Genomic DNA, 15,148 nt, shown 5'->3' with positions numbered 1-15,148 from the left:
TCTTCTCCTCTGTGCCTGTGTCTGTGTTTTATGTGATAGCTCTCACTGAACACAATGGGTGAACAGAGAGTGCTGCACATGAGAACCCGGAAATCGAGTAACACACAGACAAGCAACCACACCCACACACACCTTGCCAAACTCGCACACACAGTTTTTCCACTGAAGAGAGCAAAATTCTCCTTACCAAAAAAACTCAGAAACATGCAATCATCCACCTACATATTCCAAGTGATTACAGTGGACTAACATTAAAAAAGTGTGCAATTTGGGACTTTGCAGCTTCGGTATCTTGTATTTAAAACATCTTTTCGCCACCAAGGAAGTTATTTTTTCACTTATATTTATTTGTCTGTTTATTTGTAAGAAAGATTAGGCTAAGACAACTGAACAGATTTCCACAAAACTGGGATATGATAGGTCAAGGAAGAACATATACAATCTTGCTGCCGATTCAGATCAGGCAGTGGATCCATTTATTTTTTACATTTTCCCAAATAATTTATGGCTCTTTATAATAAAAACGCACATGCAGGAGTCAATGGGATGAAGTAGTCAGGAGATTTCTCGTTTTGTGCCCCTCTCGGTGTGCGTTTTATTTCCAATCATTTTACGACTACAGAGAAATTCCGGGTGTCACCAAAACATTCGCTTTTAACCCCCTACCATGGTAAACCAACAGTTCCTTACAGAGTGTGTTATCGTGCAAACCACGTAGTGCAAATCAAACAGTGTAAACCACTTCAAGAGTCTTTGTCGAATTCTGTCTATACATATGAGTGTGTGAAACATGGTGCAGCATGATTGAATGTAAGGAGACTGTTGGGCTGAGGCTGATGTATGAACTCCTCTGAGTGACATTATAGTTTGTTTACAGGCTGTTGTTCCTTATCGAGTTAACATCAGAATATTGTTGTCCATGTGATCATGTTTAATGGATGGATGGACGCATGGACAAATTAATGGACAGATGAGTATATAGATGTACTTTATTGATCCCAACTTGGGAAAGTATTGTGCTACAGCAACATTTAAAGGGCATTGCAAATAGAGCGAAGAAAAAAATACTCAATACAGAAGATGACAAAAAAAGACTAGCGTGCAAAATTACAGTAGTTGTCTGCAAAGGTAAAGTTAGGAACATAAATAAATATGAATATAAGATGTGCAAAAAAAACAAAAATTACAGTCACAGTTATTGAGTAATCGAGGATGATTGGCCTTCATAAAATATGGGTACTTTTCTAAAATATAAAGATGTATTGCATAAGTTGCTCATAAACAACACAGACCTCATTGTTCAGTGAGTAAAATGGTTTCTCCCAAGTTATTTTGAGTTTGCAGTTTTTAAAACAGTACTTCTCTCCTCAATGTGGAGCTGCCAAGACAACTGTTCCTCATCACCAGCTCCAGAGGCAAAGCCAAGGAATTATCCACAAATAATCATCTTATTGTTTGCAGTTATCCGCCTGAATACTTGTTCTCTTAATAACGTTGTAGCTGTGTGAATCTAAAAATTCAGCAGCCAGCTTCCAAACTGGTTGTATATATTTTAAACTCGACTGCACAGAGAAACCTGCAGAGGATATCTTAGGTTCTGAAGTGATAAAATAACAAAGATAAGATGTTTCTCTGAAAGGCTGAACAGGAAATACTTGTTTAGATTCACAGAATCTGTCATTGATGGGTTGTGGTTTCTTATGCTTGGCGTTTCTTACAAATAAAGCCTTTAGAAGAATGTGTGGTTATAGTTGAAATTTTAAACTCTTAAACACTGAATTCAAAACTAGAAATTGTGCTCAGTGTTTGCCTCTAAAACTGAGACAATGATGCCTCTGTTTGTGCACATTTACACATACTTTTATAACTCATATCGTAAAGTGGTGGTTTAAGGGCTTTGAGCTTAAGTGGTTTTCCAAAGAAGTTATTTCCTGTTGTTGCTGGACACAAGACATCTGTCAGCAAGTATGGGATATCTACAACTGTTTCTAATCAGCTAACATCAACATGAGACAGTCTTCAAGCATCTCAATATTTATGTCTGCACAGGGACAGCGAGTTTGAAAAAGATGAAGTGATTTCCCCGATCGAAACCACTCAGCCGTACTTGATAACCTCCACCAAAGACTTTGTCTGTCAGCAGGATTACACAAAATAAAATATTTTGAAATGAATTTCAAATTTTTAACTTGCTAGAAGGATGGAACATGGGCCAAGGTAGAACCAACACAATTTTGGGATGGATCTAGGACCATTTTCACCAACTTCCTACAAATCTGATCAGGTGAAAAACAGCAATGCCTTCAAGTGTTGAAATCACAATTTGAAATTTAACTTTTTTCAGTCAGTCTGGGTATAATTATTGGAGAATCTTTAAAATGGGCTACAGTTGAGGAATTGCATTGGCTGAATCCAGTGTCACCTATTCTTAAAACTGAGCCAAATATTGCTCATCTTGAAAAACTGTGACCTCGGATAATCTTGAATAACCTTTAAAATAACATGATGAAGGAAATTCCCCTTGTACTCTCCCCAATCTGTCAACAATTGCAAGGTTCCAGTTAGACTAAGAATATGTCACTGCAACAACAGCAGATGAAAATGTGGCAACTGACCACGTAACTGACCAGTGTTTTTTAATGAAATTCATCAAAATCATCAGTTATTTTCCTTCCCTAATCAGACACACTCTGAAGTCAGTGGTATTCAACCTGATAAATAAAATATGTTTTATGATAACTGACATACGCAACAAGAGAATATGAGGTCATACAGTTGGGAGGTTAAATCTGTAATCACAGGTTAGATATACACATTTTTTCTGTCATAGTAAAAGGTGAAGGAGGCGGCTGAGAATGCGCTGAAGAACATTGCCAAAGCTGACACTCATTTTATTCTGATTATCTAACCAGTTTATTCAGTTGTTACCTAACTACTGAAAACCGAGTTAAGATTATCTTGAAAGGTTTTCTCTCTTTCTTCAAACCATTTTGTTACTTTCATTCGACGTCAGAGAAGTAGAGACAAAGGAAAATACTCAAATCAAAAAAGCTATCTGCAATAACTGAAACAGAATATCTTAAATATAAAAATATACTAATGCATAAATAGGCTTGCATTCTAGTAAATGATACTGAGAGCCCTCGTGTTAAGCCATTATGTCCGGAAGAGAAAAACAGTAAGAGTAGAATGTCGTCACCACTCTGTAAAGAGTGGTTTGATGGGTCAACAAGACAAACCACTCAAATACACATGAATACAGTGCATCGATGCACTGTGGGGAAATATGTGCATCAGTGTATTTCCAAAGTACATCTTAGTATGTAGAAGAAATTCAGCAGATTCCTTGCACACAGTGTGGAATCGCTTGCGTAGGTTGTAAATGAGCAAGTCAAAGACTCAGTGTTTACATTAGCCAGTAATGATAACAAAATCCTGATGATGGCTGGCCCCGTAATGGTGTACAGTGCGTTTCAGGATGCAGTCTGGTTTCCACATGTCAGACCCAAGCTTATATCTTAAGGAAGCAGCTCTAAAGCTCACGTTGTAACAAAGCTTACATCTATGTTGGAGGCTGGATAAAGTTTTTCCACTTGGGTTAAATAATTGTCTGGTGTTTTCCAACGGGCACTGAGGGCATGTGGTACCTCAGATTCTTCCAGAACTTTCTGTTTGAGTGCAACTTGCTGAGACTGTGGGTTCCAGGTGAGGATTTCTCCCACTTCAAAGATCCTTGTTTCCTCTTGATGTAGTGAAGAGACTCTGGCAGGCGGTTGTAATCCACTGGGCCACCTGGAAGATTTGAATAGAATTTTGAGCATATGTTAAAATTTCCACGTTAAATTACTTAGCATCACATTTTACTGAGACTTCACAATTATAAATTATGAGTAATCCTCACCGATTTCCACCAGGATGACTCGGGTGTCATTCTGCGTCAAAGCGTCGTAAATGCCTATTGTCTGTTCGTAGCACAGCTGGTTTTGGTCGTTGCATAACGGTGACATTTCCTCTGTTTTGACTTCGGGAGATTTTGTCTCACGAGGCAGTATGATGATCAGTCTGCAGCACTGCTGGAGAGTAGCAGCTATGACGTCATGGAAGGCTGTTAGAGATCAAACACAGGCAATGATGCATTTCCAGTTACCGCTTCAGGTTTTGTTTTTTTCTACTTGCAAACACTATAAAGAAAACATAACCTGACCTTCTCCGGGGCAGTTGTCTCGTCCTCTGATGTACAGGGAGTAGCCATGTTTCTTCTCCAGCTCCTCAGGCAGGATATGAAGGGCAAAGTTCTCTGTCTCAGATGAGCTCAGGCTGTCTGGATGGAGGAAGCTCACATAACCATCGTAGAGTTTCCCATCTGGAACTGTAGAGAAGAAAGCATTATCTCTGTGAAGCTTCAGATTAGGATCGCCGCCACTATCACACCGTTTCTGATTCACTTCATCTATACGACACGGTTTTGTAATTACCTTGTTTTTGTAATTTTTAGTTCATTCCACTATTCTGATACAACCAGACTACTTTTCATCCATTGCATTTCATTATGGTTACCTACGCCAAGGAGGTTATATTTGTAAGATTGCACAAAAACAAGTGGAAGGATTTTCTTTGAAACTTGGTGAAAGGATGTGAATGGGTCAGGTAAAACAGCATTAATCAGATCTGAATGAGGTGGTAGATCCAGGAATTTTTTTTTTTCACTTTCTATAACTTTACTTGATAGTGCAATTTGGTGCAGTTCCAAATTAATCTATGGATCTAGTGAATTAAAATGAAGCTCCATAATTGGACTGATGTGCCTTGGCACAGAACTGTAATCTACTAAGCAATGACTCATAGAAGCCATTCCCTGGAGATATGCAGTTCAAGGAGTCTTTAAACATTTAACTAACCTTGTTTGGAAAAATCTCTCAACAGTTTCCTGTAAGCCAACACCACATCTACTTTGAAGAAGAGGAAGCCAGCAGCCAGGGCCAGTGACGCTACGATGCCAGTAAGACAGAGGGCAATGCTGGTGTAGAAGGCACTGTGGTCGGCTGGAGAGAGGAGGAGGCAGACACTTTATTCAACATGCAAAGAGAGGGAGACTTTCGGGAATTACCCAGTGGAAATGTCCTCATGTCCCTTCTGCCACTGCCAACAGTAACATCTTTATAAGGTCTGTGAGAGGTCAGGGGACGGTGACAGGATTTCTTATTTTCTTTCACATTTTCCTAGCAATTCATGGATCACGATGAAAAACATTTGGAAAGAATTTGGTGAAGCTTGATTGAATTGAAGAGAAATCGGTTTTTGCTACTTTGGATTAATATTCAAGTTGATGTTTCCTGCACAGCTTTGTCATATTTGAAAGAAGAGAGCAAAAAAGAAGAGAAGAAATTACCTTCTCGAAGCAGCACCAAACCGATCTTCTCTCCTGTTCGGGTCATTATATGGCACTGAATGGGGACATTGAGGAAGAGACGAGGAACCTCAGAGATGGACAGAGTGGACAGACTGTACACCTTCCCACTATCATGAGTACTAGAAGGGACAAGACCAGTCAGTCAGTGATAAATAAGTCAAACATGAGTTTTAGGTTGCTTTTTCATTGCTTTTGCTCTGCTTTGTTTACAGCTAAAGTTTGCTGCAGTTCCAGACTAAGGAGCGGATTCAGTTTTTTTTTTATGACGCTGTTCAACATTGTTCGAGATCGGATGTGTGTAACATTTTCATCAATTTCCCAGGGAATGATTCCTGGATTTTGCCGAAAAGAATTATTGCAACAGTAGAACAGGTTAGTGTTTGGCGTCTAGGCTCCGACTTAATCACTCCCCCAGATACGATTACATAGATATGTTGGGAGTGATGTGCAAATATTTATAACCCCCGTAGTCAGGGGCTTTAGGTTGATGCTGGGGTGGTGGAGGGGCTGAAGCAACCGGCAGCAATACTGACGTCGCAGTAGAGCAAGAAAAGTGAGTGATTGGACATTTTCTCTGCTTAAATAGACCACCTAATCATCTATAATGGGTATTTTTCATAGATGATTGTGGAGAGTGAGGTACCTCACATGGGTTATGTCTCCATATCCGTCTGACTCTTCTTTTCCAAGGAAGTGTCAGTATAAATATTACTAGCTTATTCCATGGAAGAGTGAGGACGTTGGCAGATACTCACTATTTCCTGGTCTCCTTGAGTCCCTCCAGATCCTCAACGAATTTCCCATTAATAGTCCAGAACATGGGCGTGATATGGTCCTCACTGAAACCTATGTAGGCCTTACACTCCAGCTCTGCTCTCATACCTGCTTGTCAGTGAAATGAGTAAACAAAGCAGCTGTCACTCTGCAAGTTAAATTAAGTCACAAGGCAACATTTAAGCCCCTCAATTCCGTCATAACTCTTGCATGGTTAAATCAGTGGAGTTTCACTGATATGTACATAAAGCCAGTATATATTGTTGCACAAGTGGTGAATATACACAAAGATTTAGAAGTAAACATACAAGCTTTTAACATGACAGGCAAAAGACTTCAGAGAGTTTGTATTGACTTACACAATTCTGCAGATGTTTTAACTCCTTAAACAAAATGTGTAAATCTCAGTTTTATTAAATTATAATCATTAAGATTTTTAGAGGTCTGACGAGTTGAGAGCTCGGAGGAATTTTAATGAAAAAGTATAAAGAAAGAAGAAAATATGTTTTTTAGTAAGTCCAGCGTTGACTGGATGGAGTGTTTCTTCACTGCTTCTGAGGAGGTATATGTTGGATTTTGAATGTGAATAATAACTTTAATTTAAACTAATTCTCGGTTCATTTGGTATATTGGCAGGTGGCAAATAATGTCAAGGTGCATTACCGCACTAATTCTCACTAACAGTTAAGTTTACAGGGGCCACACCCAAGTCAAGGTCATGACTTAGGACAACAAATGAAAATTGGCTTGTTGATTTATCAAGCGCTGTCCCTATACAATGGACAATCAAATAAATAAACCGGCAGTCATGTTTGCAGATGTCACACTGTAAACTCAAAGCTGAAAGACGTGTGTATCGTTTGTGACAGAGCGTTACTTGCCCACTTCAACCAGGACCACTTCTCCTACTTCTCTGGGGAACAGCAGCACCGGGTCTGTTATTATTGTGTCTGTAATATCAGTGTGACAGAAAATAATACAGTACATTACAATACAATACTACTGAAAACAACTGTAAAGGCCATATAAACCAAGATGACAGAGACACATTAGTGATCTGAAAACTTGCTGCTGGTATTCCTAAAAAAGCTTTTACATTTTGCATCAAATATAAGGATAATGGCGATTTTTAATTCCAAAATTTCTGATATGATCTTACGATATTACGATCATAATATTACAACTTTATTCTAGAAATCTCGCATAGTTTCCACAATAACTAAAATGGTCTCTTGATGTAAAAAAAGGAAAAAAATTATGTCACACAAATTCTAATAGAACAATGAATAGTTTTGTGTCAGTCATTCAAGTTACTTTAGTGACCTACAGTACAAACCATTCATGGTCAGCCGGATGCTACGTGCAGCTGTGTAGTTCCTCCCATCCAAGCTAACATCAACCAGGCAGGTGTAATTCCCAGCAGCCTCCTTTGAGGCTGGATGCAGCCGCATGTGGCCGTTCTCCTTCAAAGACATCGGCTCAATTAGGCGGCAGTCCTACACAGAGAAATACATACACTGTAAGGAAGTTGTAACCCACTATAAGTGTTTAAAATCAATTTGTAAATAACTATTATTCATCATGTGGACCCACATCAGTAGATGTTTGCATATTACATATAACAAATGAGTGAAATACAGTTAGAAATGTAACTACCAGTGCAAATCAACAAAAGATGAGGCAAATGACGATAATTTAAATATAACTTACCTTAGAGGGGCAGCGTTGCATTTGCATGATGAACAGAACATAAAAATCATGGGGTCGTTTTTACCTTCATCCATCTTATGCCCCTAATGTTATTCTGTTGGAAGATCTCTCTCTGTTTGCAGGGAAGACTTGCACTGAATCCGCTCAGGGTTGAAATGTTTTCAGATGGATCAGGACACTCTCCGGACGACACCGACAACCTAAAGTTCATCTTCAATGGTCCAGTCTTGTACCTAGAGTGGAGTATAAAGACAAACACTGAGACAGATCCAGGAAATCCAAACAAGCTGCACTGACATCTATGACCTTTTGCTCTATGGTTTTTTTTGTTTTGTTCAGGTGGAATGATCTTTTTGACAAATAAATGTAAGTGTTTCTCCTCATTATACAACGAGGCTATCACGATTAGCCTCTGCTGTCTCTGATGTTGTAACATAATTATGGCCCTTCTTTCTGTTACTTTATTACTTAATTATCACTAAATGTAAATGTGAACTCAGTGAGATGGTGGAGAAAAGGTATCTGATACGATTACACAGGCCTTACTGGTGCACGTTATCATAAGCCTGTCGCTATATTGTTCACTCCCCAAATATTTGACACAATCATATAAAATTAAAAACATATTTATTAGTCTCATCTGCAAGGAGTTTATATTTGTTATATTTAATTGTCACAAATGCATCCATCTCTTCTATTTGTGTCGTTGAGCACTCTTAAAAACTCATCAACAACACAGGCGTAGTCAAAAACAAAAATGTAATTACTGACTCTAACTCTGACTCATTGCAAGGGCTTGAAGCTGCCCTTTTATACATTGAGCCCCTCCCACTGGGCTTGGTTACCAAATCAAACATTATTATGGGCAAAACCAGTGCATGGAAACACAAATCTCCTCTTCAACAGATGAAATTAATTTTGCAAAAAAAGAGGCATTAACTATCAAGAGTGCAGCTCTTACTAATTATCATTGTAAAAAAATAAATAACAGAAAACTATATATACGGTGAAAAAGTTATGCCCCTGTTTTCTACATGCACTTAAAAAAAGGGACTTCAATTACATTTAAGATGTGTGTTTAATGTATAAAGATTTACTTGATCAAATCACAGGAAGAGAGTAAACAGTGCTTCACCATGTTTAGTTTGAACTGTGGACAGAAATCAGAATTGTTTCAGTCTGAGGGTCTGCATGGTTCATAACGAAGCAGTAATATAAGAATAAATAGATAAATAAATAAACAAAACATTAGCAGGATTTGAAAGTTCATTCTTTGACAGACAGGAAGCCAGTGCAAAGATATTACAAGTTTAAGTTTGAGCTGTTGGCTGCTTGATGGTATTTGTTGCTGTTAGATGCTGTCGGTTGATGTTGGATGTTATAGGATGCTGTTGTTAGCGTTAGTGTTGAATGGTGTTTGTCGCTGTTGGATACTGTCGGTTGGTGATGTTAGTGTTGGTTAGTGTTGGATGCTGGTGGATGGTTTTATTAGTGTTGGTGTTGGATGGTGTTGGTTAGTATTGGATGCTGTTGTAAGTGTTGGTGTTGTTAGTGTTGGTAAGTGTTGGAGGCTGTTGGATGGTGTTGTTAGTGTTGGTTTTGGATGGTGTTGGTTAGTGTTGGATGCTGTTGTAAGTGTTGGTGTTGTTGGGTTGGTAAGTGTTAGAGGCTGTTGGATGCTGTTGTTAGTGTTTGGTAGTGTTGGATGATGTAGGATGCTGTTGTTAGTGTTGGATGCCGTTGGATGCTGTTGTTAGTGTTTGTTAGTGTTGGATGCTGTAGGATATTGTTGTTAGTGTTGGATGCTGTTGGTTAGTGTTGGATGCTGAAATATGTTGTTGGTTAGTGTTGGATGCTCTAGGACAGTGGTTCTTAACCTTATTGGAGGTACTGAACCCTGCAAGCTTCATCAGTGCATTCACCGAACCCTTCGTAATTGGAACAATAAAATATGATTTCTTCAAAACATAGGTATATAATTTGTTAGTGCACAAAATGAACCATGCATCAGTTGCACACAAAATCAATGTGTTCAAAGAACAAAACCAACCATAAAAACCAACAAAAACATAACTCAATGACTATTTACTGCAAATCAATGTGACTTTTGCTGTTGCCTTTCAGATACAAGTTCAGGAATGCGCGGCTTCACCTTGGCAAGTGCCACTTTCATATAATTTTCGCAACAAAGTCTGTTCCTTTTCTTAATTTTCATGTCTACTATCAAAAAGGATTGCTCGCACAAATACGTTGTAACAAACAGTGTGAGTATCTCAAGGGCAATAAGGGGGTGTGGTACGATTTGGTGACACCAAAACGTTGAGAGCGTTGTTGTTCTGAAGAGTTGCTGTTGAAGCTGTCTCTGCTGAATGACGTACAATCACAACAGCCACAAGTTGACTACTGAGCGCACCAAGTTCCCTGCAGCACAGATATCAAAGCTAAGCAATGTGGCGTGATCAGCTGCAACCAGCTTTATCACTGCGGAGTGTGACGTCATGAATAATACGAGTAGCCTGAATTTCTTTTGTGTAACACACTTTTACTAAGCAACAAAATGTTTGCAATCTGAAAAGGCGAAAAAAAATTGTGTGTTACCAAATTGTGGGCAGCCAATTTTTTGACGGCAGACAAAAATGGCCAGACATTGCTAGTGTGAACCGGGCTATACTGTGTGTGTTTTGACCCCTGCCGAACCCCTGAGAGTGACTCACCGAACCCCTGGGGTTCGATCGAACCCAGGTTAAGAACCACTGCTCTAGGATATTGTTGTTCGTGTTGGATGCTGTTGGTTAGTGTTGGATGCTGAAAGATGTTGTTGGTTAGTGTTGGATGCTCTAGGATATTGTTGTTAGTGTTGGATGATGTTGTTAGTGTTGGATGCTGTCACTTCCTGTCCAGGTGAGACATCAGTCAACACTTAGAGACGTTAAATCTCTTCACACAGCCACTATGACACTTGTGTTTTATACCTTTTCTCACAGGTATAGGTTCCATCATGAGAAGTCTGCACAGGTAGAAACCAGAGTAGCCCAGCCCGGACCTCCACTCCACTGGGCAGGCTCCCATTCTGACTCCCTGCTCTGCCCCAGGTCACGTTGGTGTGAGTGTCTCCAAAGGGACACTTCAGTAAGAGGAGGCGTCCTGCACTCGCATGGTGGGTCTCTGTCTCCCCACTGTGGTCTGGATGGGACGGTGCAAAGGGAAACCAGTCATTGTGAAAACCTACGCTGGCCGAGATATGCACTGCAAAGTAAAAATACAAAAGGCAAAAAAAGCATGTGCAATTTAAAGTTCCAGTGTGTAATATTTACGGGAAAGGGAAATTACATTAGGAGTGGGTACAGTAGCCCAGTACAGTAGCCCAGACTGGACAAACTTTAATGACAACTGAAGGCTACCACAGGTTCTCTCCATAGACTGTATATAAGGTTCTCTCTCATGTTTGGAAGGGGAGGAGGAGGTCAGGGGTGTTCAGCTGCAACATGACACTTCACCACTAGACAACACACCACATGTAAATACAGAAACGCGCTGCAAATTGAAAAGAAGACTGGATATTACTTAAAGCCTTTGAATTTGTAACTGATTTAAAGTCTTTGAATACCAAATTTTTAACTGATTTTAAGCATTTTAATGCCTTATCTTTCTTATTTTTGCTTTGACATGTTTAAATCAGTTTTATGCCCCATGTTTTTAGTAATGCACTTTGTAAATTTATTTTGTGTTCTTTTGTTATTATTGTTATTGTTATATTAGTAAAGTGACGGCAAAGGTTGTGCATGCAGTTGATTGATTTATTTATGTACTCATAGCCCTTTGACACAGGCTTTATTCACATTCACCTAGATTAACGTTAGAGTTTAAAAAACATTACTCACTTCTTCCTTCTACATATCATCAGACCAAACTGCTTTAGGCTGCTGTAGTTGAATAAAAAATTTACCTTTGGCGTCAGGTGTCTCTGTCTGATTTAATAAAGAGGGGAATTTTATTGTGCAACCAGACCCCAGTTTAGTAATTTCCTCTTGAACACAATCCTGACCTCTTTCAGGTACGGGACTTCCTGGAGAAGTAAATATTTGCCTTCTTTGACCTATTTAATTCACAGGAGGCTGCAGGTTGCAAAAAACCCACTGACTCAACAAACATTTCAAACCCAATATCCGTTGCAATGGCTTTATCATTCTTGATATGGACGCAGTGCACAAGATTTTATTAGTGGGGCCAGATGTCTTTTTTCCCCTCAATCATTGGGCGTAGCAGTTATTGTGTACCTTCATTGATACATATCATATATCAATATGAACAAGAAAAAACCTGCTCTCTCATTTAACAAGTTAAGCTTCAGTTAGTCAGAGATGTGCTGCTGTAGTCAGGAGGTGTAAGTAACATGCACATCAGCTTGGACAAAGTCTGTGTTGTGTGTAACAATAACACAAAATGCTGAACAGTTAGAACTTTATGTACAAGAGATATGGTTATTATCTTCATCAAAGAGGTTAGGTTTTCACTCCAGTCCGTTTGTTAGAAGTGATGTGTTATGGGTCGGGAAAGAACCCATTTAATTATGATCCGGATCTGGATCAGGGGGTGAATATTTTTCAACTTCATTTAATATTGCAAAAAAGGGCGCTTTTCGACATCTTCATTGGTGACTAAATCTTGGACTGATATTTGTGAGTGTGCACGATTTGTTGAAGGGACTGTTGGGCCTCAGCTGTATGTGATCCATTGAGGACCATTCTATTGAGTTTGTCCACAACATTAACTTTACTCACAGCACAAACAAACGTTTTTATAATGAGGACAAACAGAGTATGCTTATTTAAAATCACAGTTTTATATCTTTAGTGAGAATTCGGTCTTATAAAGGCTCCAACAAAGAGAAAATACAAGGGAGCGCTTTGAGTTTAGGCTAATTTATACTGACAGAGCAGAGCTTTGGTTCACAGTGGGAAATTGTGTTAATGACCATGATTAGATGTTCAAATATTAACAAAGATAAAGTAGAGCAGGAGATGTTGAAACTCATTAGTTTTCACCACGATGACTCCAAAGATATCCTGTTTGTCTTTTTAAATTTTTCTTCCTCAGCCCTAAGAAATAGGTTCCATCTCGTTGTGATCTCGCTGAAAACATGATCAAATTCCCAATCATCCTCAAGCTTTTAAAAGAAGAAATAAATCATTTAGGTCACGATAATACTCCTAATTAACATTTCCAGCTCAGCTCTAAAAAATATTTCTTCATCGTCAATCTGTTTGAGTGAAGTCCTCTTCTGCAACTCTGAGAGTCTCTTAGTCTGGGAATCATTTCCTGATTCAATTAGATTTTGGTACACAGAGTAATAAATTACCTATGCTGGTTACAAAGGTTGTATCCTCATAATGCTTCTGGGCAGGGCAATAAAACCATTTCCACCATGTCATCAAAATATAGTGTTCTTCAATAACCAATTTTATCAATATAATGTAGTATACAAGAGCTGTGAGAAGGTTTAAATACTGACCTCAGGTGTATGCCATGTTTGGTTGTCCATAAAGAAGATTTAACCACATTACACTTTTATTTTAAATGAAATATATATATATATATATATATATATACAAATATGCTGTAGCTTACTAACAAGTTTAAGACGCAGGGTAGTTAGTGAGAGCTTTGTGATTCTTAAAATGAAGAATGGTTTACTGACACCTTTGTGTAGTTCTGTGTTACTTTGTGAGAGTGGTTGAGAAATAATGAATACATATTATATTGTATATATTTATGTAACAAACTGCTTATGTAAGTGAATTTCATAGAAATGATTTGTCGTGATTTTGTGCTTTGTTTCTCCTGAAGCGAAAGTCTGAACAAGAAGGTTTCTCATGTGCTTGTTTGACAGGTTGCAAACAGGAAATGTCACAATAACGTTGCAACACAGGCCATAATTTCACAAACTCTGCATAAATATAGCCCTTTCTTATAAACACTGCATTTCATATAACAAGTCAGGAGCTAAAAACAGTTCATGGGCTTCAGCTTCACCTCTTCGTTAACCAACAAGGGTTTTCCTGTTGATTCTTTGACTGGAACAACATTGAAACTAAAAACACTCAAACCTCAGAGTCAGTTGAAAGAACAAGTTATACAACTTTTGTGTGTTTTGCGTCAGAATGTTGACATTCATTTCCAACAGCAGAGGTTTTTGTTAGTGTCAGAGGGAGATTTGTGATGATCAGTACTCACTGTTTGCCGCAGCGAATGTCAGCAGCAGTGCAGCCAACAAGCAGCAGACACAGCCTGTCCCCTCCAGGGCTTTCATCTTCAGGTCTGGACAGGTTACATTTCGTAAGGTTTCTCTAACATTTCTCACACATGGCTCATGTTCTCAAACACCGGTTTCTTGACATGTGACTGACAGCCCTGTGACACAAGCAGACGCCACTGAAAGGGAACTGGGACAAGCCTTCTTCCTACACACAAAGAAGGCAGGGCTAAAGCTCTCTCTGTGAATTCCCAGGAAGTTCCACTGCTTGGGTGGGAAAGGTCAAACACTTAAAGACGCTGTATGTGTTGATCTCACTGGTTTTATCTGACGTCACCTATATTAAGCTCTGTCACTATATCTTGGTGCAGGGTGTTCTGGGTTAAAAATCCCAGTTTGACATGGGTTTTCTTTGGGTACTCCTGCTTCCTCCTACGTTCCAAAGACATGCAGGGCAAGTTAATGAATGAATGAAAGTGATCGTAATGATCCCTGTGGCTGTGGTCAAATAGATTTGCTTAGTGGAAGATCTTACAAGGAGTGGGACTCTTATCTTATCTCCTCTAACGTAGGAAACAATGGACCATCATTAAGAACCATTAAGAAATGAAAAGAGATAACACTCGCCCGAAATTCCCCCCCATTCAAATAACATTCAGATATCGGTTTTATGTGTTTCTTCCTCTTAAGTGGAACCAATTAAAGTTACTGAATATCTGTCTTCTGTATCAGAGAGCTGTTTTAAATCCTTCTGTAATGAAACCGCTGAAGAATAAAAGCTTTTCTTGGGGTTTAATCCAACAGATGTTTGCACCTGGTGGTTTTGTATTTACATAACTGCAAATGGAACCAGTATTAGTATTTATGGTAGTTAACTACTATATAAACACCTGAGTCAATATGATACGTATACTGAATTTAACCAATATTTAAAGTGAATAGAAAAAACATTATTACATAGAGAATAATCACAAAGAAATAATTTAAACTTACCGGGCATG

The 15,148-nt window shown here is 38.8% G+C and overlaps 1 protein-coding gene across 2 annotated transcripts; it reads right to left on the bottom strand.

Annotated features, from left to right (window-relative positions):
* Positions 1 to 971: 971 nt before the first annotated feature.
* LOC133021927 (interleukin-1 receptor type 1) lies at positions 972 to 14,316 on the bottom strand. 2 transcript variants are annotated; one of them, XM_061088936.1, is made up of 11 exons: positions 14,129 to 14,316; positions 10,867 to 11,077; positions 7,959 to 8,127; positions 7,512 to 7,680; positions 7,066 to 7,134; positions 6,166 to 6,292; positions 5,390 to 5,529; positions 4,899 to 5,042; positions 4,205 to 4,369; positions 3,902 to 4,105; positions 972 to 3,792 (listed from the first exon to the last, which is right to left on the bottom strand). In XM_061088936.1, exons 1-11 carry the CDS (start codon positions 14,202 to 14,204, stop codon positions 3,599 to 3,601), a joined length of 1,668 nt encoding a protein of 555 aa, XP_060944919.1. In that variant the 5' UTR covers positions 14,205 to 14,316; the 3' UTR covers positions 972 to 3,598. The 2 variants fall into 2 exon arrangements, with proteins under 2 accessions (XP_060944919.1, XP_060944920.1); XM_061088937.1 differs by having other exon boundaries at positions 7,521 to 7,680.
* Positions 14,317 to 15,148: the final 832 nt, after the last annotated feature.

The sequence above is a fragment of the Limanda limanda genome, chromosome 16 (assembly GCF_963576545.1).
Source record: "Limanda limanda chromosome 16, fLimLim1.1, whole genome shotgun sequence".
Lineage (NCBI taxonomy): Eukaryota > Metazoa > Chordata > Actinopteri > Pleuronectiformes > Pleuronectidae > Limanda > Limanda limanda.
Note: the sequence above shows the minus strand (reverse complement) of the source record. Positions and strands in the feature narration are given on the sequence as shown.

Bases quoted from the DNA above. Each gene is read 5' to 3' on its own strand.
- LOC133021927 (XM_061088936.1), bottom strand. From the start codon at position 14,204: ATGAAAGCCCTGGAGGGGACAGGCTGTGTCTGCTGCTTGTTGGCTGCA. The intron at 8,128-10,866 runs GTATAAAACACA...ACTCCACTCTAG, and splicing joins ACCTATACCTGTGAGAAAAG to GTACAAGACTGGACCATTGA. The intron at 4,370-4,898 runs GTTAGTTAAATG...TCTTCTCTACAG, and splicing joins GAGAGATTTTTCCAAACAAG to TTCCAGATGGGAAACTCTAC.